Source organism: Dendrobates tinctorius, unplaced genomic scaffold (assembly GCF_039654945.1).
Source record: "Dendrobates tinctorius isolate UK_male_01 unplaced genomic scaffold, ASM3965494v1 ptg000391l, whole genome shotgun sequence".
Lineage (NCBI taxonomy): Eukaryota > Metazoa > Chordata > Amphibia > Anura > Dendrobatidae > Dendrobates > Dendrobates tinctorius.
In genome coordinates, this window is record NW_027362057.1 from 52,264 (window position 1) to 80,180 (window position 27,917).

At 47.7% G+C, this 27,917-nt stretch overlaps 1 protein-coding gene across 3 annotated transcripts in view; it reads left to right on the top strand.

Annotated features, from left to right (window-relative positions):
- Positions 1–27,917, top strand: part of LOC141076154 (lysine-specific demethylase 6A) — a 99,697-nt gene that overhangs the window by 51,381 nt on the left and 20,399 nt on the right. For all 3 annotated transcript variants that reach the window (XM_073563489.1, XM_073563491.1, XM_073563490.1), the window contains 9 exons: positions 1,938–2,067; positions 2,216–2,321; positions 2,788–2,993; positions 7,713–7,777; positions 8,098–8,172; positions 9,402–9,550; positions 16,904–17,018; positions 26,963–27,150; positions 27,269–27,410. In XM_073563489.1, coding sequence (XP_073419590.1) covers positions 1,938–2,067; positions 2,216–2,321; positions 2,788–2,993; positions 7,713–7,777; positions 8,098–8,172; positions 9,402–9,550; positions 16,904–17,018; positions 26,963–27,150; positions 27,269–27,410 — 1,176 coding nt within the window. The remainder of the gene's footprint in view (positions 1–1,937; positions 2,068–2,215; positions 2,322–2,787; positions 2,994–7,712; positions 7,778–8,097; positions 8,173–9,401; positions 9,551–16,903; positions 17,019–26,962; positions 27,151–27,268; positions 27,411–27,917) is intronic.

Genomic DNA, 27,917 nt, shown 5'->3' on the forward strand with positions numbered 1-27,917 from the left:
GCCTGAATGCCTTGATGACTTTATGAAGACACTGTCCAGAACTGGTGACCGTTTTACAGAATTATTTAAAATCTTGTTAAACTAGCAATTCTTAGAGCTACGTGGTGAGTTTATTAGATCCAGAAGCTGCTGATATTAAAACAGTTCTTAAAGTAATTCAGTAAGATCAACCCTCCTATGCGTCTATATGGGCATGTAGGTCATAAAAATCTGAATAAAATGATATCTTGATATCTGCGGTCTGATGTCTTCCAGAGAAATCCACATTTTTCTTAAATGTAAATGAGCTGTTCCATGCTCTGGGGCGGACACTGATTTGCATGAGAATCTGCTTCCAGAGATTATTTTTGATAAATGGTGACATTACCAGAGTGATGGCTGATCTCCCTGTGCATCACTGCAGAGCTGTGTGTGGATATACCTGACACCTCTGCAGGTTCATCTCAGCTTCCAACTCACAGGCAGACAGGGTTGGAATATTGTTGCAATACAGCAGAGCTGTGAGAGCTGCAGCAAATGTGTTTGTTATGACAAGGCTCAGTTCTACTGTCATGTTAGTTTCATGTCTCACACTGGTAATGTCCCATGTGAGGCTGCTTCATGTTAGATTTCAACATACCTATTCCTTGTGTTCTCTCTAGAGATAAGCTGCTGACAAGTGTATGGCCACCTAACACGATATTCAAAAGTTTGATGCACATTAGCAAGAAGATACTTTTTCTATTATTCTCTTGGGGAATTCCATGTGCAAAGATTGGGTCCTCCTTTTGACCTGAAAAAAAAAAAAAATAAAGATTTATTAGAAGTGGCTCTAATGTTGAAGGTGCCTTAATCCTGTTCCATCGGGTACATTAGACTTGTATGTTCAGCTACTGCCCATTGATATTGGCAGAGATGTGGCCACGCTGCCCACGATTCATCTTCTCGCTAAAAGAAAATACTGTATCCGGGCCATCTAGCTTTGATATTGGAGGGTCTGTTGAACATTATGACCACCTTCTTTTTACCATAATAGGAAACCCCAATTTTTATTAGTAACCATGCTTTTATTCTGTTCTGTTTGTCTGCGCACATGAATGCTGGATGCTTGTTCGAGTATCGTCTTTTACTACAACTGGAAAGGTTTTACTTTTTTTTTTTTTTCCAAAGAATCTGCATTATTGTACAACTGTAATTTCTGAGCTTTAACTTTAGATTATATTGATAATGTGTGATTTATGGCTGTATGATCACTGCAATCATGATCTGCCCTCTTGTCTGAGTATCGGTTAATGACACGTTAAAGGGAATCTGTCCCCAGGTTTTTTTCCGTTTGATCCAAGAGCAGCATGAAGTTGGGTGCAAAGGCCCTGATTCCAGCGATGCCACTGTTTTATCAGCAGTAGATTCACTCGATGGCTAGTAACACAGCTGCCATGTAGTCCTCCAAATTCATAAGTTCTGTATAACCCCACCCTCACCACTATTGTCTGCTTTCTGCCTATGTGTACACAGAAAGCTGCCAGTCAGGGATGTGGGCTGCGTTATATAGAGCTCAGCATTCAGAAGAGAACTACTAGATCTTCATAAGATAAGTGATTTTATGAAAACTGCAGCAAGCAGCACAGTAAGTGATACATCGCTGGAATCAGTCTCTCTCCTCTACATCATGCTGCTGTCAGATATCGAAAACCTTGTGACAGATAACATAATATACCTTCAGTTCTGTCTGACAGGTCTTTTTTTGTAGATTTGGCAAATATGCATTGTTTTATTGCTATTTTCCTAAACAGTAGGAAATGTATATTTTGAAATAATAGATGTAATGTTTGCATGTAGGAGCATGGTGTCTATAAACACCCAGAGTCTGAAAGAATCCTAAGCTCATGAACCTGATGTAACTCAGAGCTACTAAAATACTGTTTTCTTATAATGATCATCTTGTTCTATACCATTAGGAATCTGGGGAAAAATGGTTTATCAAACAGTAGCATTTTACTGGACAAGTGCCCACCTCCCAGGCCGCCTCCACCACCTTATCCTCCCTTACCAACAGATAAATTAAATCCTCCAACACCAAGTATCTATGTGAGTATATCTGCAGGAGGGGAGATCTTCACTTCTTCTTGTACAACATGTAAACTCGCTAGTAGTGTAAAGATTACTTGACCTTTCCAGTACAACATGCAGGGTTTTCATGCAATGGGTAAATTCTCTTTTTTTTTCTCCTTTTCAGCTGGAGAATAAGAGAGATGCTTTCTTTCCACCTCTTCATCAGTTCTGCACGAATCCGAACAATCCTGTTACTGTTATCCGTGGCCTTGCTGGAGCACTTAAGTTAGGTACTGCACCATGCGATGTCCTGTGAATGCTTGTTGTTTGCCATGTGTCCATATTCTTTATTTCTATGCTGTAGCTTTATATATAATAAAACTTAACGAAGTGCTCCCCCATGTGCAATGAAAACCTTCTATCCTTTTTGCTTGAATGGTCTACATGAAGCTGCATAATCATTTACCAATATATCAAGAGGTGGAACCCCCCACAAAGACTAAAAATGAAAAGTCTACACCACCAGTGTAACACTACCTGCACTTCTACATTTTACTGAACAGTGGTGTTTTAGGCCACCCAACTGTGCAGGGAACTGCAGCATGACCATGTTTAGATGAATGCAGTCACACTGGGTCCTGTTTTGTGGAATTCAGGCACATATTTAGATACTACGAACACCTTTTGCCATATTTGTCTTTCGATTATTATATACAGATGGGTACGCTTCTTCACACTGTTTTGTTCCTTCTTCAGACCTAGGTCTGTTTTCTACCAAAACTCTGGTAGAAGCAAATACTGAACACATAGTTGAAGTGCGGACGCAGTTGTTACAACCATCTGATGAGAACTGGGATCCAACTGGAACAAAGAAAATCTGGCGTTGTGAAAGTAGTCGATCACATACTACCATTGCAAAATATGCACAGTACCAGGCTGCTTCATTCCAGGAATCACTAAGGGTTAGTAGTGGACATGGTTACATCTGTTTTGCTGCACATTTGAAGGTGTATTGCTTTCTGAACACTCTGGCTAGTCAGTTAAAATATACTTTAATGTTCCAGCTCTTTCTGGCTCTGCAGCTGGTATTGACTGGTCTCTCCCGTGTGTGTGTGTATATATATGGAAAGACCTGTCAATCACCTTCAGTGATGCTGGAACTAGCTGATAGGTTCCTTTTAACCCCTTTGCGACATGCACCATACTAGTATAGCGCATGTCGTTTCTCCCCCTTTCAAGTGGGCTCTGGCGGTGAGCCCATCTCAAAGCCGGCACATGTCAGCAGTTTCAACATGTGCCTGCAATAGCCGCAGGCGGAATCGCGATCCACCCGTGGCTATTAACTAGTTAAATGCCGTTATCAAACTCTGACAGCGGCATTTAACAAGCGCCTCCGTCCGTCTGGCCGCAAATGCACATACCACTGACCCCCGTCACGTGATCAGGGGTCATTGGTGTGTCGGCATAACAACCAGAGGTCTCCTTGAGACCTCTATGGTTGTTGTTGCCAGATTACTACGAGCGACAACCACAGGGTGGCGCTCATAGCAATGCAGTAATTCAGCTACATAACCTGGAGAATCATAGTGGCAGGTCAGTTTTAGCATTTAGTGAACATGGTGAAAACAAAAAACAAGTGTGGCATTGCACTTCTTTTGCAATTTCACCCACTTGGAATGTTGTTTCCCGTTTTTGAGTACACGATATCGTAAAAGTCGTATCTCAGGGGACTTCTATACAGGGATATATGTAGGAGAAAGTCACAAACTAAGCGAGATGAGGTGGATAGTCTGGAATCCCTAGCTAGGGCGGAAATAGAAGTGACACAGCAAGCTACACCCGACACTCAACTGACACTTAAGGTACTGTCACACTAAGCGATATCGCTAGCAATATCGCTATAACTTGTGACGGTATAGCGATACTGCTAGCGACATCGCTGTGTCTGATACTTACCTACGACCCGCTCCCCCGCTGGTTATCGCTGATCGCGCGAGAACGTTCAGGACCGCTTCTCGTCGTCGGCTTCCTGCGGCGCTTCCTGTGGAGAGACGAGCGTGGTGCCGGGCGGGAGGACGCAGGATCGCCTAGTGTGACAGGTAAGTAGTGACCCCTGTCCCCAGCAATGTCGCTGGTGAGATCTGCCTGTGTTGCAGCTCACTAGCGACCACTTAGCGATGTACCAGCGATCCTGACCGCGTCATATCGCTGGTCGGGATCGCTGGTACATCGCTAAGTGTGACAGTACCTTTAGGCAGGCACTTGAAAGGGTCAATAGGTTACTACTAGATAAAGCAACTGAAAAGCAGGCTTTTCAGAAGATTAGCTTTTACGAAGAAGGGGAAAAAGTTGGTCATCTATTGTCGATCATAACTGCAGCCCAGAGAGGCAGCTCATTTATGCATAGTATGGATACTGCAAGGGGGACAAGGGTTACTGAGACGCTTGAAATTCTGGAGGTCTTCACAGAATTTTACCAGAACCTCTATTCATAGAGTAGAATGGGAGGGGAGGGGGGGATGGAGGCATTTCCAGGAGCGGGACTGTTACTGGCACTATCTATGGAAGATAGGGATAAGTTGGAGTCTCCTATCGCAGTAGAGGAGTTGGAGATGGCTCTGCATGGCATGACTAATGAGGGCCCCGGGTGCAGACGGTCTTCCTGTGGAAATATACAAACACCTAGAAGAAATTCTGTTACCTAAGCTATTAATAGTGTTTGAAGAGGCTATGAAAGAAAGGATTTTGCCTGCATCTATGCGGGAGGTGGTGATAGTGGTGATTTCTAAGGGGGGTAAGAAGCCAGGAATTCCGGACTCATACAGGCCAATATCCTTGCTGACAGCTGATGTGAAAATACTGGCTAAAGTGTTGGCGAACCGACTAACTGGTGTTATAGATACACTGATCCATATGGATCAATCTGGGGTTATGCCCAACAGATCAACAGCAACCAATATACGGAGACTGTACCTCAATCTGCAGTTGCCAGTCGATAACCCAGGTGGGAGGGCGATAGCCTCACTTGATGCCCATAAAGCCTTTGACTCTGTAGAACGGTCATACCTGTGGAAAGTGCTGCATAGTATGGGCTTTGTTCCTCAATTTACAACGTGGATTCAACTATTGTATACTCAAACCACAGCTAGAGTTAAGATTAATGGGGTAATGTCTGCCGGAATACAGCTGCATAGGGGAACGAGGCAGGGCTGTCCACTGTCACCACCACTATTCGCTATTGCGATTGAGCCATTGGCGGCTGCTATTAGACTTAACGAGGCAATAAAGGGTTTTCAATATGGCGTTTTGGAGGAGAAGGTGGCCCTGTATGCGGATGACCTTCTGTTATTTCTAGGAGATCCCTCAGCTTCATTGAATCACGCTATGCAGACCATTGTGGGGTTCGGTGAGATCTCAGGGACTGACCATTAACTGGTCTAAATCAAGCCTATTTAGAGTGGTCAAGGAGGTGGTATGGACTCAGGAAGATATAGGGGCCAACAAACTACAATGTTTGGAAATGTTTAAATATTTGGGGGTACAGGTTTCCTTGCCGGTGACTGAGTACCTTAATACTAATCTGGTACCTCTACTGGCAATTCTAAGAACTAAGGTGGATGTTTGGAACAAATTACACTTATCGGTGGTGGGAAGGATTAATTTATTAAAAATGGTTTTAATGCCCAAGCTTTTATATATATTACACAACTCCCCAATCTGGGTGCCGCGGAAGAGGTTCGGAGCGATGAACTCACTGTTTAGAGCCTTGGTATGGGGTAAGAAACAACCTAGAATAAGGCTTGAAACCTTGCAGAGACCGAAGGACGAGGGGGGACTGGCACTGCCAAATCCGGAACTGTGTTTTTTTGGCTGCCCAAAGTCAACATCTAAGAGGGTGGTCTAATTAAGAGAAGGCAGGCGTCATCAGAGGAGTACTGGAATACGAACTAAATAGAAGTCCGTTGATACTTGGCCTAGAAGATGGGAAGTTGGGTGTAATGGGAGATGGGTGTCGCACTCTGCGACTTTTACAAGACCTGTGGAACAGACTAAAGAAAGAGAGAGGGGTGACCGGGTTGACTAGATTCACAGCTATATGGGATAATAGTAACCTACCAGAGATTCGGAAACTTGGGAGCCTGGAAGGCTGGAAACGTAGGGGGCTGACATTAATGTCTCAAATTATGGATAACGGAAAGCTGAGACAGTTTGTGCAATTACAAAGTGAATTTCAGTTGCCGGATTCTGAGTGGTACCACTACTGTCAGGTACGGTATGCCATTACGGCTCAAAAACTTTCCAGGGATCTGCAGATTCAGTCTGACATAGTATTGGACTATGTATGTGGTGGTGATGGACTTACGAAGGGGGTAATTTCTATCACCTACAAAGATATATTGCATAGTCATTTAATGGGGTTCCCAATTAAAGCTAGATCCAAATGGGAGGGAGAGTTTGGGGAGATGACTGACGAGATATGGGATAAGATCCTAGAATATGTCCCCAAACTCACTATGAGTGAACCAGCTCGGTTGTCCCATCTTTGTGATCCATCGTGTGTACCACTCCCCCCTTCTGATGGTTAAAATGGGGCTGAGAGACAACTCTGACTGTCCAAGATGTGGGGGGTCTGATGCCGGAATTCTTCATATGATGTGGACCTGTCCCAGGCTATCCGCATTTCTGGGTTAGTGTCATTAACAGAATAAAAGGGGCTTACGGATGTGTTTTACCCAAAAACCCACTGGTCTGCTTACTGGGATATGTGGAGGAAATTGGAATTGTTAATAGTGCAAAACTGGCTACAGCCAGACTACTATATGTAGCAAGGAAGCTGATAGCGAGGTACTGGATTAGGGAAGAACCTCCTTCTGGGAGAGAATTTGTGAAACAGGTGACTTATATTATTCAGCTGGAGGAGAGGATATATGTTAAAAGAGGCAATTGTAAAACCTATGAGAAGTTGTGGAGCCCCTGGCTACAATACGATATTGTTGACTGATGGGAATGTGATACATACTACAATGTTGGTACTGTGGATAAGCCCTTAATACCCGAACATAGGTACATTTCTGTTTGTATGGTTTGACTGACAATTTAGGTAAAGAGAATGACTAATGGTAAATTATGGTGTAAGAGAAATCATTTGGAGAAACGATGTTATATTTGCTGTCTACGAGGGAGGGGGGAATAGGGATGTTCAATTTTGTAGATCTACTGTCTACGGAAGATTTACTGTATACACTGTATTTTGAATTCTGACTAATAAAAATCTATTTGATCAAAAAAAAAAAGGGTGTCGTTCAAAAGTTATGGCTCTGGGAAGAAGGGGAGCGAAAAACAAACATAAAAACGAAACTGGGCTCCGGCGTGAAGGGGTTAAAATCTATCATATGATAGTACTAAATATTGGAAGTATACAGACATTTACTTTACTTTGTATTCATTTTTCTTAAAATCATAGTCTCAAGTTTGGAAGCTATTCCCATCACTGGGACCCCCTTCAATCTTGAGAAATGGGCCTTTAAGAGCAAGTGAATGGAGCATTGGTTGATTGTGTGCTTCCACTGTGTTCTTAGTGAGACCGCCAGTCTAATAGCTTCCACTGATGCTCTTCAAAAGTCCCCAACTTCCAAAATTGAAAATACGTCTTTAAGGCCTTATCTTTGTATCTATTTTAGGAGGAAAATGAGAAAAAAATCCACCACAAGGACCACTCAGATAGTGAATCTACATCTTCAGACAAGTAAGTACATCTTTATGTTCTGTTAGATCTTTTGAATTGTTTTTAGATGTACTTTTACTAAACTCGTACAGAAAGAAATACATTTCAGGTGCACAGCTATAATGTGCGCATGTATGGAATGTGGCTGAATGCTGCTCTTGCAGTGTTGTAACACATTTTCAGGTAGAATGCAGAATATTCAATAGAACATCTGCTGACTGTCAGTGTTGTAATATAGCAGTACCATATGATGTGTGTCACCCTTATTAATGAGGCATATATTGATTGATGTATGTAAACATTTTTGATGTATTATGTATTTTTTTTCCCTTCCTCTGTAGTTGTGGACGGAAAAGGAAAGGACCATTTAAGACAATTAAGTTTGGGACCAACATTGACTTATCTGATGAAAAAAAGTAAGAATATAATTTTTTAAAATCAGTACATGCAACTTTGTTTCTTTGCAGATTATTGAGTTTATGCAGCCTGTGTGACCAGCTGCTGTATTTTCTTGTCCATTTTATATCCAATCCTTAGCTCACTATGATCTAGTAACTGAGGCTAGCACCATTGTAAGCATATATGATGCTATTTGGGTCAAGTCTTGCATAATATGGACCTGAAAATGCCTTTGTCATACAATGAGGCGAAACACCTTTTATATACAGTGGGTGCAGAAAATATTCAGACCCCTTTTAAAGTTTTCACTCTGTTTCATTGCAGCCATTTGGTAAATTCAAAAAAGTTCATTTTTTTCTCATTAATGTACACTCTGCACCCCAACGTGACCTAAAAAAATCAAATGTAGAAATTTTTGCACATTTATTAAAAAGACAAACTGAAATATCAAAAGGTCATAAGTATTCAGACCCTTTGCTCAGTATTGAGTAGAAGCATCCTTTTGAGCTAGTACAGCCATGAGTCAAATGGGAATGATGCAACAAGTTTTTCACACCAGCCAGAGCCCTGACCTAAACCCAATTGAGCATCTCTGGAGAGACCTGAAAATGGCTGTCCGCCAACGTTCACCATCCAATCTGACGGAACTGGAGAGGATCTGCAAGGAAGAATGGCAGAGGATCCCCAAATCCATGTGTGAAAAACTTGTTGCATCATTCCCAAGACTACTCATGACTGTACTAGCTCAAAAGGATGCTTCTACTCAATACTGAGCAAAGGGTCTGAACACTTATGACCATGTGATATTTCAGTTTTTCTTTTTAAGTAAAAGAGCCACCTTGTGCAGCACTAATGCTGCATTCTGTCAAGGGTGTCTCTTTTATTTAGCGTCCCTTCCACCGCTGAAATAAGTGTTTTTTTAAATTAGCCAGACATACCAGAAGTTTGACCGGGGGGGGGGGCAGGTCTTTCCCCCTCGGACACCGACGCCTTGCAGCCATCATTCATTTCCTCCTTCAGTATTTGCTCCGCCTACTCAGCATTAATTTATTCCAAATGCCGGCGCCTGCGCTGTAATACATTCTCTTTGGCATGCGCAGTTAGCGCTGTCCTTCTCTCTCTGACATCACATGATGTCCAAGCCTACCGCCCCCCCCCCCCCCACCCCCACAAAAGGGCAACAAAAAAAAAGTGTTTGTGTTCATGAGTTAAATATTCAGTCTAAAATGTAATTTTCTCCTTAAAGGTGGAAATTGCAGCTTCATGAATTGACCAAACTACCCGCATTTGCACGTGTTGTGTCAGCTGGTAATCTCTTAAGTCATGTTGGTCACACCATTCTAGGAATGAATACTGTTCAGTTGTACATGAAGGTTCCAGGGAGCAGAACTCCAGGTTGGTATTTTAAGTTCTCCATTTGTATGGTGTTGCTGGTTTCTCATCTTTAAGGCCCTGTTCATATCACGTGTTTTAACTCCATTGAAAATAAATGCTGTGAAAGCTTCCTTTACTGGACTGTCCTGATAAGCACAGGGCAAAATCACAATGTGAAAAGAACTGGACTGCATTTTTGTAAATAAGTCCTTAATGACCAGACTTGAATAAGTTGTAAAGGAGTTTCTCCACAGTAATTTTTTTTAATAACATTATTTTTGGTTAGATTTTTCTTTATCGCCTTATTGGGGGACACAGAATACCATGGGTGTATGCTGCTGCTGCTAGGAGGCTGACACTATGCAAAACAAGAAAATTAGCTCCTCCCCGGCAGTATACACCCACCGACAGGCACCAAGCACCTCAGTTTGTGCTTAGTGTCTGTAGGAGGCGGACCGGGATCTCCCCAGATCCGCATCTAACCATTTTCTTTTAGGTTTTGTGTGTGTGTATTAATCTTTTCCCATTTATTTTCCAGATTCTACACCGGGAAACAGGGGGTAAATGTTCACCCTGCTTTCCCATATCATGCGGCTGAGCGAGCAATGTGGTGTTACCCACATCGCAACTCTCAGGACCGCAGGCAGGCCCCCTTCCCTATCACCCTCGGGTGCTACTGGCTGACTTCAGGTGGCGGGTCCTAGCCAATTCCCCTCCTCACCCCTCTCCCGGGAAAGGGCTGAGAGGAAGACGGCGGTCACCGGCGGTGACTATCCCTTGCAGGCAGAAGGGTTTGGCGCCGTCTTCTGCACTATCCAGATAGAGTGCGGGGCAGAGGACATTCATTCCCAGCGGCACCCACTCATCGCGGGCCCCTGTGGTCATCCTCTTCAGGCATGTGGACGTCAGGTAAGCGCTGGTAGCAGAGTCTGCTTTGAATTTCCCGCCCATTCTATGCAGCCGCGCGCCTCTCTGCAGCCGTGCGCCTTCCAGCTCCCACGCCGGGTACCCTTCCCTGAAGCAGCAGGCAGCGGGGCCTCTCTCCCTTACCTCCCTCATCCACCGTGGCGTCACGGGCACATCGCGCCAGGATCAGGGCTGCGGGGGTAGAAACCGGCGCGGCGCTGAATTTTTACTTTCACTTTCGGTCTGCTCCGGTGCGTGCCCGCTGCAGAACGCGCGCTTTGTTGGCGCCATTCCTCAGTCCGTCATGGGACTGCGTTCTGTTCATGGATCCTTTCTCTCCTTATGACCCGGGAAGCAGTGCCCTTTGCCCGCAGGTCTCAGCCACTCGCGCAGCGCTGCCGCCCAGCACCGCCCATCTCTAAGGTCCTGCACCTCCCTGATTCCTCGTGTGACACATGCCAGGGATCTCAGCTTGGGGGACTCTTCTGCTGTTCGGCTCCACATCAGATGACGTGCTGGTGACGGTAAGCTCTTATTTTTTTCTGAACCCCTAATTTCAGCCCCCGCGGCAGTACTCCCTAATCAGATACTGGCTGCAGTACTTCTGCAGTCCTTGCATATGTCCTACTCTGCAGGGGCTCCTTACCCTAGATCCATCGCTACCCACTTCGCCTGCGCGCACTGCAAAGAGAAGCGGGCGTCAGGGCAGTTGTCTCCCTTCTGCCCGTCCGGCAGTTCTTCCGTGATGTCTGCCCCACCGGAGCACCCCGAGTCCCGGGATGAGCGCACCCCTCCTCCTCCAGAGTGGGCTGCTGCAATGTCTCTCAGTCCCTGGTCCAGGTCTTGGAACGTCTTATGCAGCCACCTGTGCTCCGACCGCCTCTCACGGTGAGTCGTCTGCACCTGACCGCGACCTCCACAGGGACAGGCCGGATAGGATTGCTAGGAAGCGTGTTATTTCTAGCTCGTCTTCCAGCTCGCAAGGTCCGTCCGCTCTACCCAGGCTGCTTTTCTCGTATCCCTCGTCAGAAAACGACGGGATCTGACTCAGCCGCAGTTAACATGTTCAAGTTTCAGGACATGGTCGATAGTCTCTTATCAGCCATTTTCAAATCGCTTGAAATAAAGGTAGATAAAGCTCCTCTTCAGGACGGCGCCGTCCCCTTTAAACGAGCAAATCCTTCCTCCCGAAACTTTCCTAATCACAAGGAATTCAAGACCATTTTATCCAAACACTGGGGGCCCCCTGAGAAGCACTTCTCAGGCCGCAGGTACTTAGACGTCCTGTATCCATTTGATGCGGACCTTCTTACAAAATGGACGAAAGCTCCCGAAGTGGACCCACCAGTTCCTCGTCTATCCTCTTTGATGCATCTAGCGCCTTTTTCTGCCATATTTTTTTGCTTCTGCCTGGGTGGCAAATGTAATTTCAACTTGGGCAGAAATTCTTCGCAGGGGCATTCTGTCGGCTGCCCCTCAGGACGAGTTGGAAGTTCTGGCAGACCAAATTAAGCATGCGGATAAATACCTTTTGGCCGGTGGCGTAGCAAGGGCTAACAGCAATATAGTGGCTGTACGCCGAGGTCTTTGGTGAATCTGTTCCCGCCTCTGGCATTGATCCCCCGGGTGGTCAAAAAGATAAACAAGGAGAAGTCCATTCTGATCCCCACCCAGCGTCTGACCTTTCTGGGTATGGAATTCGACACGGAGCTAGCCCGTGTTTTTCTTCCAAAGGAAAAATTTACAACTCTGTCCAAGGGCATCAGAACTCTCAAGAGGCCCGCTCCCATTCCCATTCGGTTCTGCCTGAAGGACCTGGGGAAGATGGTGGCCTCCATGGAAGCAGTGCCCTTTGCGCAGTTTCATCTTCGCCCCCTCCAGCTGTCTCTGCTTTCAGCCTGGGACAAGTCCACGATGTCCTTGGCCGTCCTATTCGGCTTCCTCTGAGTGAGGCAGTCTCTCACTTGGTGGCTACGGCCAGCGTCAGTTCTCCAAGGGAGGTCCTTCCTTCCGCCTCAGTGGCAAGTCATCACCACCGATGCGAGCCTTCTAGGATGGGGAGCCGTGTTCCATCAGAAAGCGGCCCGAGGCCGCTGGAAGCCACAGGAGTCTCTCCTCCCAATCAATCTTTTGGAGATCAGTGCAATTTTCCTGGCCCTTCTTCAGTGGCAGCCCCTCCTCTCCGGCAAGCCGGTCCGTATTCAGTCGGTCAACGCCACGGCCGTGGCGTACATAAACCATCAGGGGGGCACGCGCAGCACACAAGTAATGTCAGAAGTGGCCAAGATATTACGCTGGGCAGAACGTTACGTTCCGACAATCTCCGCCGTCCATATTCCAGGGGTGGAAAATTGGGCAGCCGTTTTTTCTGAGTCGCCAGGGCCTAGCGTCCGGCGAATGGTCCCTGCACCCGCGGTTTTCTCTCAGATATGCGACCGTTGGGGCACCCCGGATGCCAGTCTCATGGCATCTCGGATGAACCACAAGGTGCCGCAGTTCGTAGCCAGGTCCAGGGACCCTCTAGCCATCACGTGCGACGCACTGGTGACTCCTTGGTCCCAGTTTCAACTTCCGTATCTGTTCCCGCCTCTGGCATTGATCCCCCGGGTGGTCAAAAAGATAAAATCGGAAGGCGTACCAGTGATTCTAGTCGCTCCAGATTGGCCAAGACGGCCTTGGTACGCGGAACTGGTCAACATGTTCGCGGACGTTCCCTGGAGGCTTCCGGACCGTCCAGACCTTCTCTCGCAAGGCCCCCTTTACCACGAGAATTCTCAGTTTGACGGCATGGCCGTTGAGACCGCAATTCTGAAGGAATCAGGTCTGTCCAGTCAGGTTATTCAAACTATGATCAGAGCCAGGAAACCAGCCTCTTCCCGCATTTACTATAGGTACTGGAAGGCTTTTTTCCGTTGGTGCGATAAGAGTCTTCCCAATGTCTTTTTCTATCCCGTCTATCCTAGGGTTTCTTCAGGCTGGGTTAGACGCGGGTCTGTCCCTCAGTACGCTCAAGGGCCAGGTTTCCGCTCTCTCTAGCCTCTTCCAAAGAGAGCTAGCTTCTCTACCACAGGTCAAGACCTTTCTACAAGGGGTTTCCCACGTGGCTCCCCCTCATCATTCGCCAATAGACCCGTGGGATCTCAACCTCGTCCTTAGCGCGCTCCAGAAGGCGCCGTTCGAGCCTCTCCAGGACATTCCTTTGTCCCTTCTCTCTTGGAAGGTCACCTTTTTGATCGCCATTTCATCCATCAGAAGAGTTTCTGAATTGGCGGCCTTGTCATGTCGTTCCCCTTACCTCATTCTCCATCAGGACATAGCCGTCCTCAGGCCCGTTCCTTCTTTTCTTCCAAAGGTGGTTTCCGCTTTCCATATCAATGAGGATATCGTCCGTCCTTCTTTTTGTCCGGCTCCATCTCATCCTCTTGAGAAGTCTCTCCACAAACTGGACGTAGTTAGAGCCCTGCGTGTCTATCCTGCCAGGACCTCTTCCTTTCGTCTGGCCGATTCCTTGCTGATCATCTCGGAAGGTCGCCAGAAGGGCCTTCCGGCTTCCAAATCCACGATCGCTCGCTGGATTCGTTCTACCATTCTGGAAGCGTATCGTCTTCAGGAAAAGCGGCCCCCTCCGGGAGTAAGAGCTCATTCCACCCGGGCTGTGGCGGCTTCGTGGGCTGCTCGTCATCAGGCCTCGGCCATGCAAATTTGCAAGGCTGCAACCTGGTCATCTTTTGCACACCTTCACGAGGTTCTACAGGGTTCATACCCAGGCTTCTGATGCTGTGGTTGGTAGGAAGGTTCTGCAGCCGGCGGTGGCTCACCGGCCGACCTGAGCCTTTCGGTTTCTTTCGTTTCTTTTTTGCTGTTCCCACCCTTGGGACTGCTTTGGGACGTCCCATGGTATTCTCTGTCCCCCAATAAGGCGATAAAGAAAGATGGATTTTTGGTTCTTACCGTAAAATCTCTTTCTTGGAGCCTTCATTGGGGGACACAGCACCCTCCCTGTTTAAGTTGTACCGTGTTGGGTCTTAGAGTCCCTTGTTGGGTTGGTACATATGGTTCGAGTTTTTCTCGTTGCTTCTCCTACTGCTTTTTCACCAACTGAGGTGCTTGGTGCCTGTCGGTGGGTGTATACTGCCGGGGAGGAGCTAATTTTCTTGTTTTGCATAGTGTCAGCATCCTAGCAGCAGCAGCATACACCCATGGTATTCTGTGTCCCCCAATGAAGGCTCCAAGAAAGAGATTTTACAGTAAGAACCAAAAATCCATCTTTTATTCCTATTTTACACCAAATAGGCTAGTTGACTGTATTTCCATGACATGGCAGTGGGCTTCATCAGTATGTTAAACTAAAAACCTCATGTTCACGTTCGTAAATTTTTGCCTAACGGGATTTCATCAATGTCTGATTTTTGTATATGCGGTCTATATCTCTACAGCATTGGCCATTTACCCTATTTTTCCGACTATAAGACGCTCTTTTTTTCCTCCAAAAATGTGGAGGAAAATGGGGGGGTGCGTCTTATAGTCTGGATGTAGTCGCTTTGGTAGAGGGAGCGGTTTCGGCAGTGCAGCGGGTCACAGCTGCAGATGCCGACCCCTGCCTCTAAGTCCTGTACCCACTGCTAAAGAGAAATGAATATTCGCTGCGAGCAATGAATATTAATTTCTCTTTAATGGCATCCTGGCATTATTGGCCCCCATCCTGGTCCTGGTATGCATGGCCCCATCCAGGCGCTTCCTTGCAGCTTCCTTCTCCGATGCCAGCAGCTGCTTTATGCTTGTAAGGGCAGCTGCCAGAATACTCAATGCTCTGCACGCCGGAACTGTGTGCGCAGAGAGCAGTGAGTATTCATTGCTCTCTAGTGAGCGCAGTGTCAGCCGGCGCCTTCCTGCAGCTGCCGGCGGTCCCGTGTGCCGATACTTAAAGGGAGTCTGTCACCCTTTTTTTTGGCTATCAGCTTCCCTTCCCGTCGCCTCTCTGAGCAGAGTATTGCAGTGCGCAGGCGCCAGACCTCTCCGGCGCACTGCAGGACTCTGCTCTGCCCTCAACAGGGCAGAGCAGTGCGCCTGTGCCGGAGCCACTGCAGGAAGGGAGTAAGAGGACTGCATTGTATGAATATGGGAGGCACCGGACCGCCCTCTCCGGTGAGTGTAATCTAACATGTTTTTCTTCTCTTTCAGGTTACATCGGGGGCTTATCTACAGCATTACAGAATGCTGTAGATAAGCCCCTGATGTCAATGCCGGCAGCTGATAGTCAAAAAAAGGTGACAGATTCCCTTTAAGAGAAATGAATATTCATTTCTCAAGTATTGGCACATGTGACCGCCGGCAGCTGCAGGAAGGCGCTAGCTGACACTGTGCTCACTAGAGAGAAATGAATACTCCTTCTTTGCGTGCACACAGTCCCGGCGTGCAGAGCATTGAGTATTCCGGCAGCTGTCCTTCGACTTGCAAGCAGCACATGAAATCCCTGCCATGCACTGCTTACATGCATAAAGCAGTTACTGGCATCGGAACGACGCTGCGAGGGAGCGCTGGGAAGGTAAATGTAATCTGTTTTTTTGTTTGTTTGTTTTCTGATGGGGGGCCATGCATACCAGGACAGGGATGGGGGTCAATCATACCAGGATAAGGATGGGACCATGCATACCAGGATAGAGATGGGGCCCTGCATACCAGGATAGGGATGGGGCAATGCATATTAGGGCGAGATGGAGGCGCTGCAAACCAGGATAGGGATGAGGGCGATCATTCCTACCAGGATAGGGATAAGGTGGGGCATGCATACCAGGGTAGGGATGAGGGCGATCATTCCTACCAGAGTAGGGATGAAGGAGCCATGTATACCAGGGTAGGGATGAGGGAGCCATGCATTCAATGGTAGGGATGAGGGATCCATGCATATCATGGTAGGGATGAGGGATCCATGCATACCAGAGTAGGGATGAGGGATCCATGCATACCAGGGTAGGGATGAGGGATCCATGCATACCAGGGTAGGGATGGGGGGGGCATGCATACCAGGGTAGGGATGATTGGGGCCATGCATACCAGGGTAGGGATGAGAGGAGCCATGCATACCAGGGTAGGGATGAGGGATCCATGCATACCAGGGTAGGGATGAGTGGGCCAATGTGTATCAGGATGGGGCTGAGAGGACCATATACCAGGATAGGGGATATTAAGTACAGAATTGACCACATTTTGTGCTTGTTTGTTTTTTCATTATTTCCTCTCTAAAACCTAGGTGCGTCTTAAGGTCCAGTGCGTATTATAGTCCGAAAAATACGGTATATAGTGATTGCCTCTCTAGGAATTTATTTATATTGACATTTCCTTTTAGCTTTTTTTTTCTATTCCTGGAGAATGGCTTTAACCATTTTCTCTTGTTTTGATGCTGCTTATTGTAGCACCAATATTGTGCCTTTTCATGGCTTGAGTAATTTTTTTTTTTTTTTTCTCCAGGTCATCAAGAAAACAACAATTTTTGTTCAGTGAATATAAATATTGGCCCTGGAGACTGTGAATGGTTTGTTGTCCCGGAGTCATACTGGTGTGTAATGAATGAGTTTTGTGAAAAGTAAGTGGAAAAAGGCAAATACTATGTAGAGGCACCAACCTAATATATTGAAATGCTAGTATTAATTAAATTAATACTCTAAAATGCACTACTAAAGGCGAAACTGAAACGTTTATGGATCAACCTTGGCAAGATTCACCCTTTATTGGCTGCCATCTAGAGTGGATGTGATGCAGAACTTGTTTTAACCCCTTCATGACCCAGCCTGTTTTTGCAATTCTGACCAGTGTCCCTTTATGAGGTAATAACTCAGGAACGCTTCAACGGATCCTAGCGATTCTGAGTCTGTTTTTTTGTGATATATTGGGCTTCATGTTAGTGGTAAATTTAGGTCGATAATTTTTGCGTTTATTTGTGAAAAAAATGGAAATTTGTTGAAAATTTTGAAAATTTCGCAATTTTCAAATTTTGAATTTTTATTCTGTTAAACCAGAGAGTTATGTGATACAAAATAGTTAATAAATAACATTTCCCACATGTCTACTTTACATCAGCACAATTTTGGAAACAACATTTTTTTTTTGTTAGGAAGTTATAAGGGTTAAAAGTTGACCAGTGATTTCTCACTCTTACAACAAAATTTACAAAACCCATTTTTTTAGGGACCACCTCACATTTGAAGTCACTTTGAGGGGTCTATATGGCAGAAAATACCCAAAAGTGACACCATTCTAAAAACTGCACCCCTCAAGGTGTTCAAAACCACATTCACGAAGTTTATTAACCTTTCAGTTGCTTCACAGGAAGGAAAGCAACATGGTAGGAAAAAATGGACATTTTAATTTTTCCAACAAAAATTATCTTTTAGCATCAATTTTTTCATTTTCACATGGGTAGCAGGACAAAATGGATCCTAAAATTTGTTGGGCAATTTCTCCCGAGTACACCGATGCCTCATATGTGGTCATAAACCACTGTTTGGGTGCACGGCAGGGTTCAGAAGGGAAGGAGCGCCATTTGACTTTTTGAATAGAAAATATGCTGGAATATTTAGCGGTTGCCATGTCGTGTTTGGAGAGTCCCTGTGTGCCTAAACATTGGAGCTCCCCCACAAGTGACCCCATTTTGGAAACTAGACCCTCCAAGGAACTTATCTAGATGTGTGGTGAGCACTTTGAACCCCCAAGTTCCTCACAGAAATTTATAATGCAGAGCAGTGAAAGTGTAAAAATCATTTTTTTTCCTCGAAAATCATTTTTTAGCCCGCTATTTTTTATTTTCACAAGGCTAACAGGAGAAGTTGGACCAAAAAAGTTGCTGTGCAATTTGTCCTGAGTACACCGATACCCCATATGTGGGGGGGGGGGGGAACCACTGTTTGGGCGCATGGGAGAGCTCAGTAGGGAAGGAGCACCATTTTGGAATGCAGACTTTGATGGAATGTTCTGCGGGCGTCATGTTGCGTTTGCAGAGCCCCTGATGTGCCTAAACAGTAGAAACCCCCCACAAGTGACCCCATTTTGGAATCTAGACCCCCCTCCCCAAGGAGCTTATCTAGATGTGTAATGAGCACTTTGAACCCCCAAGTGCTTCACAAAAGTTTATAAACGCAGAGCCATGAAAATAAAAAATCATTTTTTTTTCCTCAAGAATTATTTTTTAGCCTGCTATTTTTTATTTTCCCAAGGGTATCAGGATAAATTGGTCCCCAAAAGTTGTTGTCCAGTTTGTCCTGAGTACTCTGGTACCCCATATGTGGTCATATACCACTGTTTGGGCACACGGCAGGGCTCAGAAGGGAAGGAGCGCCATTTGACTTTTTGAATGGAAAATTAGCTCCGATCGTTAGCGGACACCATGTCGTGTTTGGAGAGCCCCTGTGTGCCTAAACTTTGGAGCTCCCCCACAAATGACCCCATCTTGGAAACTAGACCCCCTAAGGAACTTATCTAGATGCATAGTGAGCACTATGAACCCCCAGGTACTTCACAGAAGTTTATAACGCAGAGCCGTGAAAATAAAAAAAAAATTTTTTTCCTCAAAAAATGATTTCTCGTTCGCCTTATTGGGGGACACAGAGACCTTGGGTGTATGCTGCTGCCACTAGGAGGCTGACACTATGCACAAAAAAAGTTAGCTCCTCCTCCGCAGTGTACACCCCACCGACCGGTTTAGCTTAGTGTCAGTAGGAGGTGGACACGGGTCTTTTATTAGACCCATATCTACCTCGTCGTGCGTCGTTCCTTTTCAGGTTCTACGGAGGGATACAGAGTGAAAAGTCACATCTGTACTCCCACATGGAGTCTGCAAGTACGGCGTGTACTGCCACCCCGTATCCTTGCAGTTCTCCGCGGCAGGACCAGCCAGACCGACACCGACGTGCCAGCGACTCCAGGGGTCCTTGTCGCCAGTCTCCCTCCCACTCGCCTACCAGAGCCTGTCGGTTGGATGAGACGCAAAGACTTCTTCAGACAGGTAATGGATCGTGGATGGGTGAGTATTAGGCCCCGGCTTCATATTTATTTTCCTGGCTGCCCATTCCCGACGGTCACCTCTTCAATGGCACAGGGGACCCCGGTTGTAGGCGCTGCGGTCGCTCGCAGTCGCCACAAGGCTATAGGCAGCTCAGTGTTGCCGGGCATCCCCCCCCCCCCCCTTTCTGGGGACAGGGAGCACAGGGTTTTTTTTTCCCTATTGGGAGCGACTTGCGTCTGCGGCGTCCCTCTTTTTCGGACCTCCGCGCCGACCCCCTGCTGACAGGCGGCCGCCGCAACTAATTTAGGCCCCGGCTTCAGTTCGGGCCTACCGCTGCGTCGCGGCCACGCCCCCCGCCCCTTTCTTCTAAGCGGGCTTCTCTCCCGCTCTTCCCAGGCCCTCCCACCGCCTGTCCTTCACCTGCCCAGCCTGTCATTGGCTAGAGGGCGGTGAATCATTAACCCTGCGTGGTGCTCCGCCCTTCCTCCTCTCCTAAGGCGCGCTTTTTCTCAGGACGGCGCCATTTTCCCAGCCTGTTAGCCGGGCACCAACTCCTCACTGGACATCATCTTCTCCAGCTGGTTTTTTGTCAGGAGGGCTGTCGGCCGGATTTCGCTCTGACCTGCATCCACTGACAGGTCGCAGAGCATCGCTTCTGGAGACACCGGACCGTGAGTAGCTCTGCACTGCAGACTGACCCTTCTCCGCCCTCTGTCCCCCAACCTTCCGGCATTACCTCAGCTTTTCACTATGTCTAAGTCTGATCGTACCCGCTCTACCGCCCCCCCCTGCACTTTAGTCAAGTACTTTGCATGTTCTTCGTGCAATCGCAAACTTCCCTCAGGCCAGTCCACTCCCCTCTGCCTGGATTGTAGCAATCCAATTCAGCCTGACGCCGTCCAGGAGCCATCTTCGGCCCCAGGTGAGAGTGAGCCCCCCATGCCTGGCTGGGCCTCCTCGCTATCTCAATCAGTGGCAGACCTCACCAGGGTGTCTCAGTCCCTGGTGGCCGTTCTTGATAAGTTGCCCCTGGACTCTTCAGCTGGGCCAAGCAGGTCCCAAATTGTTCCATCTGAATCAGCCAGCGGTAGTCGCAAAAGACCCAGGCAAGATTCCCAGCCGGAATCCTCTCCTAGTCCCATCTCACCGCATAGCCCTTCTCACCAGCCTCCCTCTCGGGCCTCCTCTCCCGAGTCAGGGGAAGCGCTTTCGGACAGGTCATCTGAGGGGATTTTAGAGCTGGATTCAGACCAGGATGCAAGCATGAAGGTCACAGTGCAGGACCTCATTGCTGCGATCCATCATACCTTCGATATTGCTGACTCCCCTGCGAAATCCTCAGATCAGGAGGTTTCGTTCAGACGGGCAGAAACTCCCTCCAGGGTTTTTCCTTTCCATTCCCAGTTTGGGAAAATTTTTACCAAGGAAAGAGAGGATCCGACCAGACGCTTTCAAAGAGGAAAACGTCTCGGCATACTCTACCCATTTGCTAAGGAGCTCACGGACAACTGGTCGGCCTCTCCCTCGGTCGATCCGCCCGTGTCCAGGCTATCCAATAACACAGTTCTCCCGCTTTCAGGCGTGGCGTCCCTAAAGGATTCTAATGACAGGATTGTAGAATCCCTGGCGAAGTCTGCCTTTGAAGCGGCTTCAACGGCGGTGTGTCCAATCTTTGCTTCATCCTGGACAGCAAAGACTATAACCACGTGGGCAGACGACCTTCGGCAGGGCATCTTAGATAAGGCGCAACCGGAGTATTTGGCCAATCTCGCCAATCAGATCTCCCATGCTGGGGACTATCTTCTCTCCGCTTCCTTGGATGCTGCATCCTGTGCAGTTCAGGCGTCAAGCAACGTTATTGCAATTCGACGTACAATTTGGCTAAAGGCATGGCAAGCGGACTTGTCTTCAAAAAAGTCCCTCACTAACCTGCCCTTTCAGGGGGTGCGTCTCTTTGGGTCCCAATTGGACCAGATTATTAAGGACGCCACCGGAGGCACGAGTTCACTCCTCCCTCAGTCCAAGCCTCGCAGACCCCCACTAAGGCGTCAGTTTCGACCCTTTCGGACTTTCCGCCGTTTCAATACGGCGGACAACTCCTCCAGCCAACAGAGACCGCAGGCTCGCCAGGAGAGAAAGAAAGTTTCCTTCAGACCCACTCCTTCCAGGCGACCCCACTCCTCCCAGGGCAGACCGTTCAGATCTAGATCTGGACGGTCTACTTCAGCATGACTATCATCGGGCACGCGAGGGGCCTTTCCAATTGGGAGGTCGACTTCTTTCCTTCAGGGACGTTTGGCTGGCCGCCGTGGAGGACGCCTGGGTCAGGGAGGTCGTATCCTCAGGATACAAGATAGAGTTCGTCTCTCTCCCACGGGATCGTTTCTTCGAATCCCGGCCTCCAAAGGATCCAGCCTTGATCCCGGGGTTCTCTACAGCTATCGCTGCTCTCCTCAGTTCCGGGGTGATTGTGCCCGTTCCCGAATCGGAGCGCTTCACGGGGTTCTACTCGAACCTGTTTGTAGTGCCGAAAAAAGACGGCGCAGTTCGACCCATCTTGGATCTCAAGCTGCTCAACAAGAGGGTCCGCCTTCGCCACTTCCGCATGGAGTCGCTTCGCTCGGTCATCGCCTCCATGGAGGAGCAGGAGTTCATGTGCTCAATAGACATCCAAGATGCCTATGTACATGTTCCAATTTTCTCCGGACATCAAAAGTTCCTGCGCTTTGCGATTCGACAGCACCACTACCAGTTTGTCGCACTGCCCTTCGGACTTGCCACCGCTCCCAGAGTCTTCACGAAGATCATGGCTGCGTTGATGGCTTTGTTGAGAGTCAGAGGCCTCGTTCTTTTCCCGTACCTAGACGATATTCTGATCAAGGCTCCCTCATTCCAACTGGCTCACCAAAGTTTGTCAATCGTCCTGGACACTCTTTCCAATTTCGGGTGGATCGTCAACAGGAAAAAGTCCTGTCTGGTTCCTACCCAACGCCTGGTCTTTCTAGGTCTTCTGTTCGACACTCGTCGGTCAAGGGTCTTTCTCCCACAAGAAAAGATTCTCTCTCTCTGCAGCAGGAAGTACGATCGCTGCAGACCTCGCGATTCCCATCCCTCCGTACAGCCATGAGGGTCCTGGGAAAGATGGTCGCGGCGATAGAGGCAGTTCCCTTTGCCCAATTTCACGCCAGGCCTCTCCAGCAGGCCATTCTGTCGAAGTGGAACAGGTCGCCTCGGTCCCTGGATCGCCCTGTCCATCTTTCTTACCGGATCAAGCGGTCTCTCAACTGGTGGTTGTCGTCACCTCTCATTCTATCGGGTCGATCCTTCCTTCCCATTCACTGGCAGATAGTAACCACAGATGCCAGTCTCCTCGGTTGGGGTGCTGTGTTCCGCAACCACACTGTTCAGGGTCGATGGTCGGATCGGGAATCAGCGCTACCAATCAACGTTCTGGAGATTCGAGCGATCCATCTTGCTCTGGTCCACTGGGAAAGGCTCCTCAAGGGACTGCCGGTACGGATTCAGACAGACAACGCCACAGCGGTGGCATATGTCAACCGCCAAGGGGGAACACGGAGTGTTTCAGCCCTGGCGGAGGTGTCCAAGATTCTTCGTTGGGCGGAGATTTCCGTTACGACAATTTCCGCGGTTCACATTCCCGGCGTAGACAACTGGGCCGCCGATTTTCTCAGCCGCCAGGGTCTCGCGGCGGGAGAATGGTCCCTACATCCGGAAGTGTTTCATCTGCTCTGCCTTCGGTGGGGAACCCCGGATGTAGACCTCATGGCGTCTCGCCTCAACAGGAAAGTCCCACAATTCGTGTCCAGGTCTCGGGACCCTCTGGCAGTGGGCGCCGACGCCCTGGCCGTTCCTTGGTCCCAGTTCGAACTTCCCTACCTGTTCCCTCCTCTGCCTCTTCTTCCCAAGCTGTTGAAGAAGATCAAGGCAGAAGGACTTCCGGTCATTCTCATCGCCCCGAATTGGCCCAGAAGGTCTTGGTTCGCGGACACTGTCAACCTTCTCGCGGACGCCCCCTGGAAGCTTCCAGACAGAACAGATCTGCTGTCTCAGGGTCCGATTTGCCACCCCAATTCTCGGCCGCTCAATTTAACGGCGTGGCTGTTGAGACCGAGGTTCTGAAACGAGCAGGATTTTCCGACCACGTAATTCAGACCATGATCCGAGCCAGAAAGCCATCATCTTCCAAGATTTACTACCGTACTTGGAAGGCCTATTTCACTTGGTGTGAGACCAATGACGTCGCGCCCATGTCCTTTTCGCTCCCTTCAGTCCTAGCGTTTCTTCAGGCAGGATTGGATGCGGGGCTTGCCCTCAGTTCCCTGAAGGGTCAAGTTTCGGCGCTGTCCATTCTGTTTCAGAAAACGTTGGCTTCCCGTCCTCAGGTTAAGACCTTTCTTCAGGGCGTGGCTCACACGGTCCCGCCGTACCGGGCGCCCGTGGATCCATGGGATCTTAATCTGGTTCTTGAGGTTCTGCAAGGTCCGCCCTTTGAACCCCTCAGGGATATTTCCCTTTCTCTCCTTTCTTGGAAGGTAGCCTTTCTGGTGGCCATCACCACCGTCCGGCGCGTGTCGGAATTGGCAGCTGTTTCGTGCCGCTCTCCCTTTCTGGTTCTCCACCAGGATAAGGTAGTTCTGCGGCCTCCACCCTCGTTTCTTCCGAAGGTGGTGTCCTCGTTTCACCTCAACGAGGATATCGTGCTACCGTCCCTTTGTCCGAATCCAACTCATCCCCGAGAGCGGTCCTTGAACAAGCTGGACCTGGTTAGGGCGGTAAGAGTCTATCTGTCTAGGACGACTTCCCTGCGAAAGACAGAGTCTCTTTTCATTATCCCTGATGGAGCGCGGAAAGGTCACCCGGCGTCAAAAGCCACCATTGCTCGCTGGATCAGATCGGCTATCCTGGAAGCCTACCGTGTTAAGCGTCGCGGAGCCCCTCCGAGTATCAGGGCCCACTCTACTCGAGCAGTGGGTGCCTCCTGGGCGGTGCGCCACAGAGCTTCCGCACTGCAGCTTTGCAAAGCTGCAACATGGTCATCGGTTCACACGTTTGTGAAATTCTACAGAGTCCACACCTACGCTTCGGCGGACGCCAGCCTAGGTAGACGGATTCTGCAGGCAGCGGTGGTGAGTCCGCTGGCCTGATGGAAGTTTGTTTCCCACCCCAGGGACTGCTTTGGGACGTCCCAAGGTCTCTGTGTCCCCCAATAAGGCGAACGAGAAAACAGGATTTTTGGGTTGCTTACCGTAAAATCTGTTTCTCGGAGCCTTCATTGGGGGACACAGCACCCTCCCATGTTTTACAGCTCCTGTTCTTACTTTGGTTGAATGGTTACAGTTGAGTTGTTTATGTTGTCAACCTATTCTGTTACTTCTCCTACTGCTTTCTCACTAACTGAGGAATTCTCTGCCGGTCGGTGGGGTGTACACTGCGGAGGAGGAGCTAACTTTTTTTGTGCATAGTGTCAGCCTCCTAGTGGCAGCAGCATACACCCAAGGTCTCTGTGTCCCCCAATGAAGGCTCCGAGAAACAGATTTTACGGTAAGCAACCCAAAAATCCTGTTTTTTTAGCCCGCTATTTTTTATTTTCACAATGGTAACATGGGAAATTGGACCCCAAAAGTTATTGTCCAGTTTGTCCTGAGTACACTGGTAACCCATATGTGGGGGGGGGACCACTGTTTGGGCACACGTCGGGGCTCGGAAGGGAAGTAGTGACGTTTTGAAATGCCGACTTTGATGGAATGGTCTGCAGGCGTCATGTACGTTTGCAGAACCCCTGATGTGCCTAAACAGTAGAAACTCCCCACAAGTGACCCCATTTTGGAAACTAGACCCCCCCCCCCCCAAGGAGCTTATCTAGATGTGTGGTGAGCACTTTGAACTCCCAGGTACTTCACAGAAGTTTATAACGCAGAGCCGTGAAAATAAAAAATCATTTTTTTCCCACAAAAATAATTTTTTTAGCCCCCAATTTTTTATTTTACCAAGGGCAACAGGAGAAATTAGGCCCTCAAACTTGTGCAATTTTTACTGAGCATGCTGATACCCCGTATGTGGGGGTAAACCACTGTTTGGGCACACGTCGGGGCTCAGAATGGAGGGAGCGCTGTTTGACTTTTTGAACGCAAAATTGGCTGGAATAAATGGTGGCGCTATGTCGCGTTTGGAGACCCCGTGATGTGCCTAAACAGTGGAAACCCCTCAATTCTAACTCCAACCCTAACCCCAACACACCCCTAATCCCAACTCTAACCCTAACCACAAGCCTAACCGTAATCCCAACCCACCCCTAAGCCTAATTCCAACCCTAAGCCTAATTCCAACCCTAATTTAAAAATAAAAATATTTTCTTTATTTTATTACTTGTGCCTGGCTTTGGGGGTGATAAAGGGGGGGTTTAGTCGCAATTTTTTTTATTTTGATCACTGTGAAAGACTATCATAGTGATCAAAATGAATGAATCTGCAGCGTTGCAGATTCAGGCGGGCGCACTGTGCATGCACCCGCCGTTTTCCAAAATGGCGGCGCCCATGGAACAGAACGGCGGGAGCCAAAGCGGGACATCGGAGGTACCGGGGGGGATCGGAAGGGGGAGGAGAGCAGATGATGGCGGTGGCCGTGAGTCGTGGGGGGGGGTCGTATCTGGGTCTCCAGCCATGACCGATGCTATTGCAGCATCGGCCATGGCTGGATTGTAATATTTCACCAACTTTCATTGGTGAAATATTACAGTCGCCCTGATTGGCTGTTTCACTTTTAACAGCCAATCAGAGCAATCGTAGCCACGGGGGGGGGGGGGGGATAAGCCACCCCCACGGGTGAAGTACAATGCCCCCCCGTATCTGCGGGTCCAGTGACCTTTCAGTGACCCCGGACCCGCAGGGGGGCTTTGAAGTCATGACACGGCATATGCGTCATGGGTTGGATTGGCACCGACTTTCATGATGCATACGCTGTGTCACAGGTCGGGAGGAGGTTAATTAATGAGGCTTCATATTCAGGATCGTTTGTCTTATTGGATTGAAAGGATCTTTCTATTGCCAGTGATGAATGAGCACTAAATAGTTGAAATTCTGTTCATACATAAATGAAGGATTTGTCTGAAATAGAAATTTCAAGATCATTACATTTGTTACCGTAAGCAGAAGAACGAAAAAAGTGGTTTGGTACCTTGTTAGCCAGTAGAAAAAAAAATATATATAAAGTGCTCTCAGTGAGAGAAACAAAATAGGAATCTTGTGGGTATGATACCTTTTAATGGCTAACAAATAATAGTGAATGTTGTTACAAAGCAAGCTTTCGGGACTGCTTATGTCCCTTCATCAGGCTGATAAGCAGAAGAACATGGTATAGCAATCGGTCCAATACAGTACAGCTTTATAGATGTGATCTACTATGACCTTTTGTCTTTCAATTCTTGCTCTTCCCACAGATCCCAAATTATATTGAGCTTTCAATGCAGTCATTGTATCATGAAGAAATATACATTTGTCTCCTCTTTGCAGAAATAATATAAATTTCCTACTTGGATCATGGTGGCCAAATCTTGAAGATTTACATGAAGCAAATGTTCCAGTATACCGGTTCATTCAAAGACCTGGGGACTTGGTTTGGATAAACGCTGGCACAGTCCATTGGGTTCAGGCCATTGGTTGGTGTAACAACATTGCATGGAATGTTGGGCCTCTAACAGGTATACGGGCAGGGCATTTATGCCATTTACCAATGGGATATATAGAACATTACAAGAATACATTTTCAAGTGCATATACATTCTAAAGTATTTTTTCTTCTTTTGACTTCATTTTCAGCTTACCAGTATAAACTTGCTGTGGAGCGGTACGAATGGAACAAACTACAGTGTGTGAAATCAATAGTACCAATGGTTCATCTCTCCTGGAACATGGCAAGGAACATCAAAGTATCAGATCCAAAGCTCTTTGAGATGATAAAGTAAGTTGTTCTTGTATACTTTGTACTTGGTTAACACTGTTTTGATGATAAAAGAACAAAGGCTACCCCACTGCGGTGTACCCTATTGGGACGGTCCTATCCTGTTCCTAGTATTAAAACACAAGTTGAGGTTTTAATACTAGAGACAGGATAGGACCATCCCAATAGGGTACACCTTGTTGCGGTACGGTGGCTTTTACGCTATCATTTACAAGTACTATTTACTTACTACAGGGTATATACATATTTTCTTTTTGTTTTTTTATCTTTTTGGGGTTTTTTTTTTAATATTTTTCTTTTTGGGGTTTTGTCTGTGAAATGGCCACAATGTGACCATGCTGTTTCACATTGCACAGATACCAACTTATCAAAAATGTGACACGTCACTCCTTAAATTGTGTGGTGCTTGGATGAGGGTTACCAATCCCTTGTACAAATAAATGAAAAATATCCAGCACTCAAAACATCAGATGCTCAGTAAAGTTTACTTTACTAAGCATCTGATGT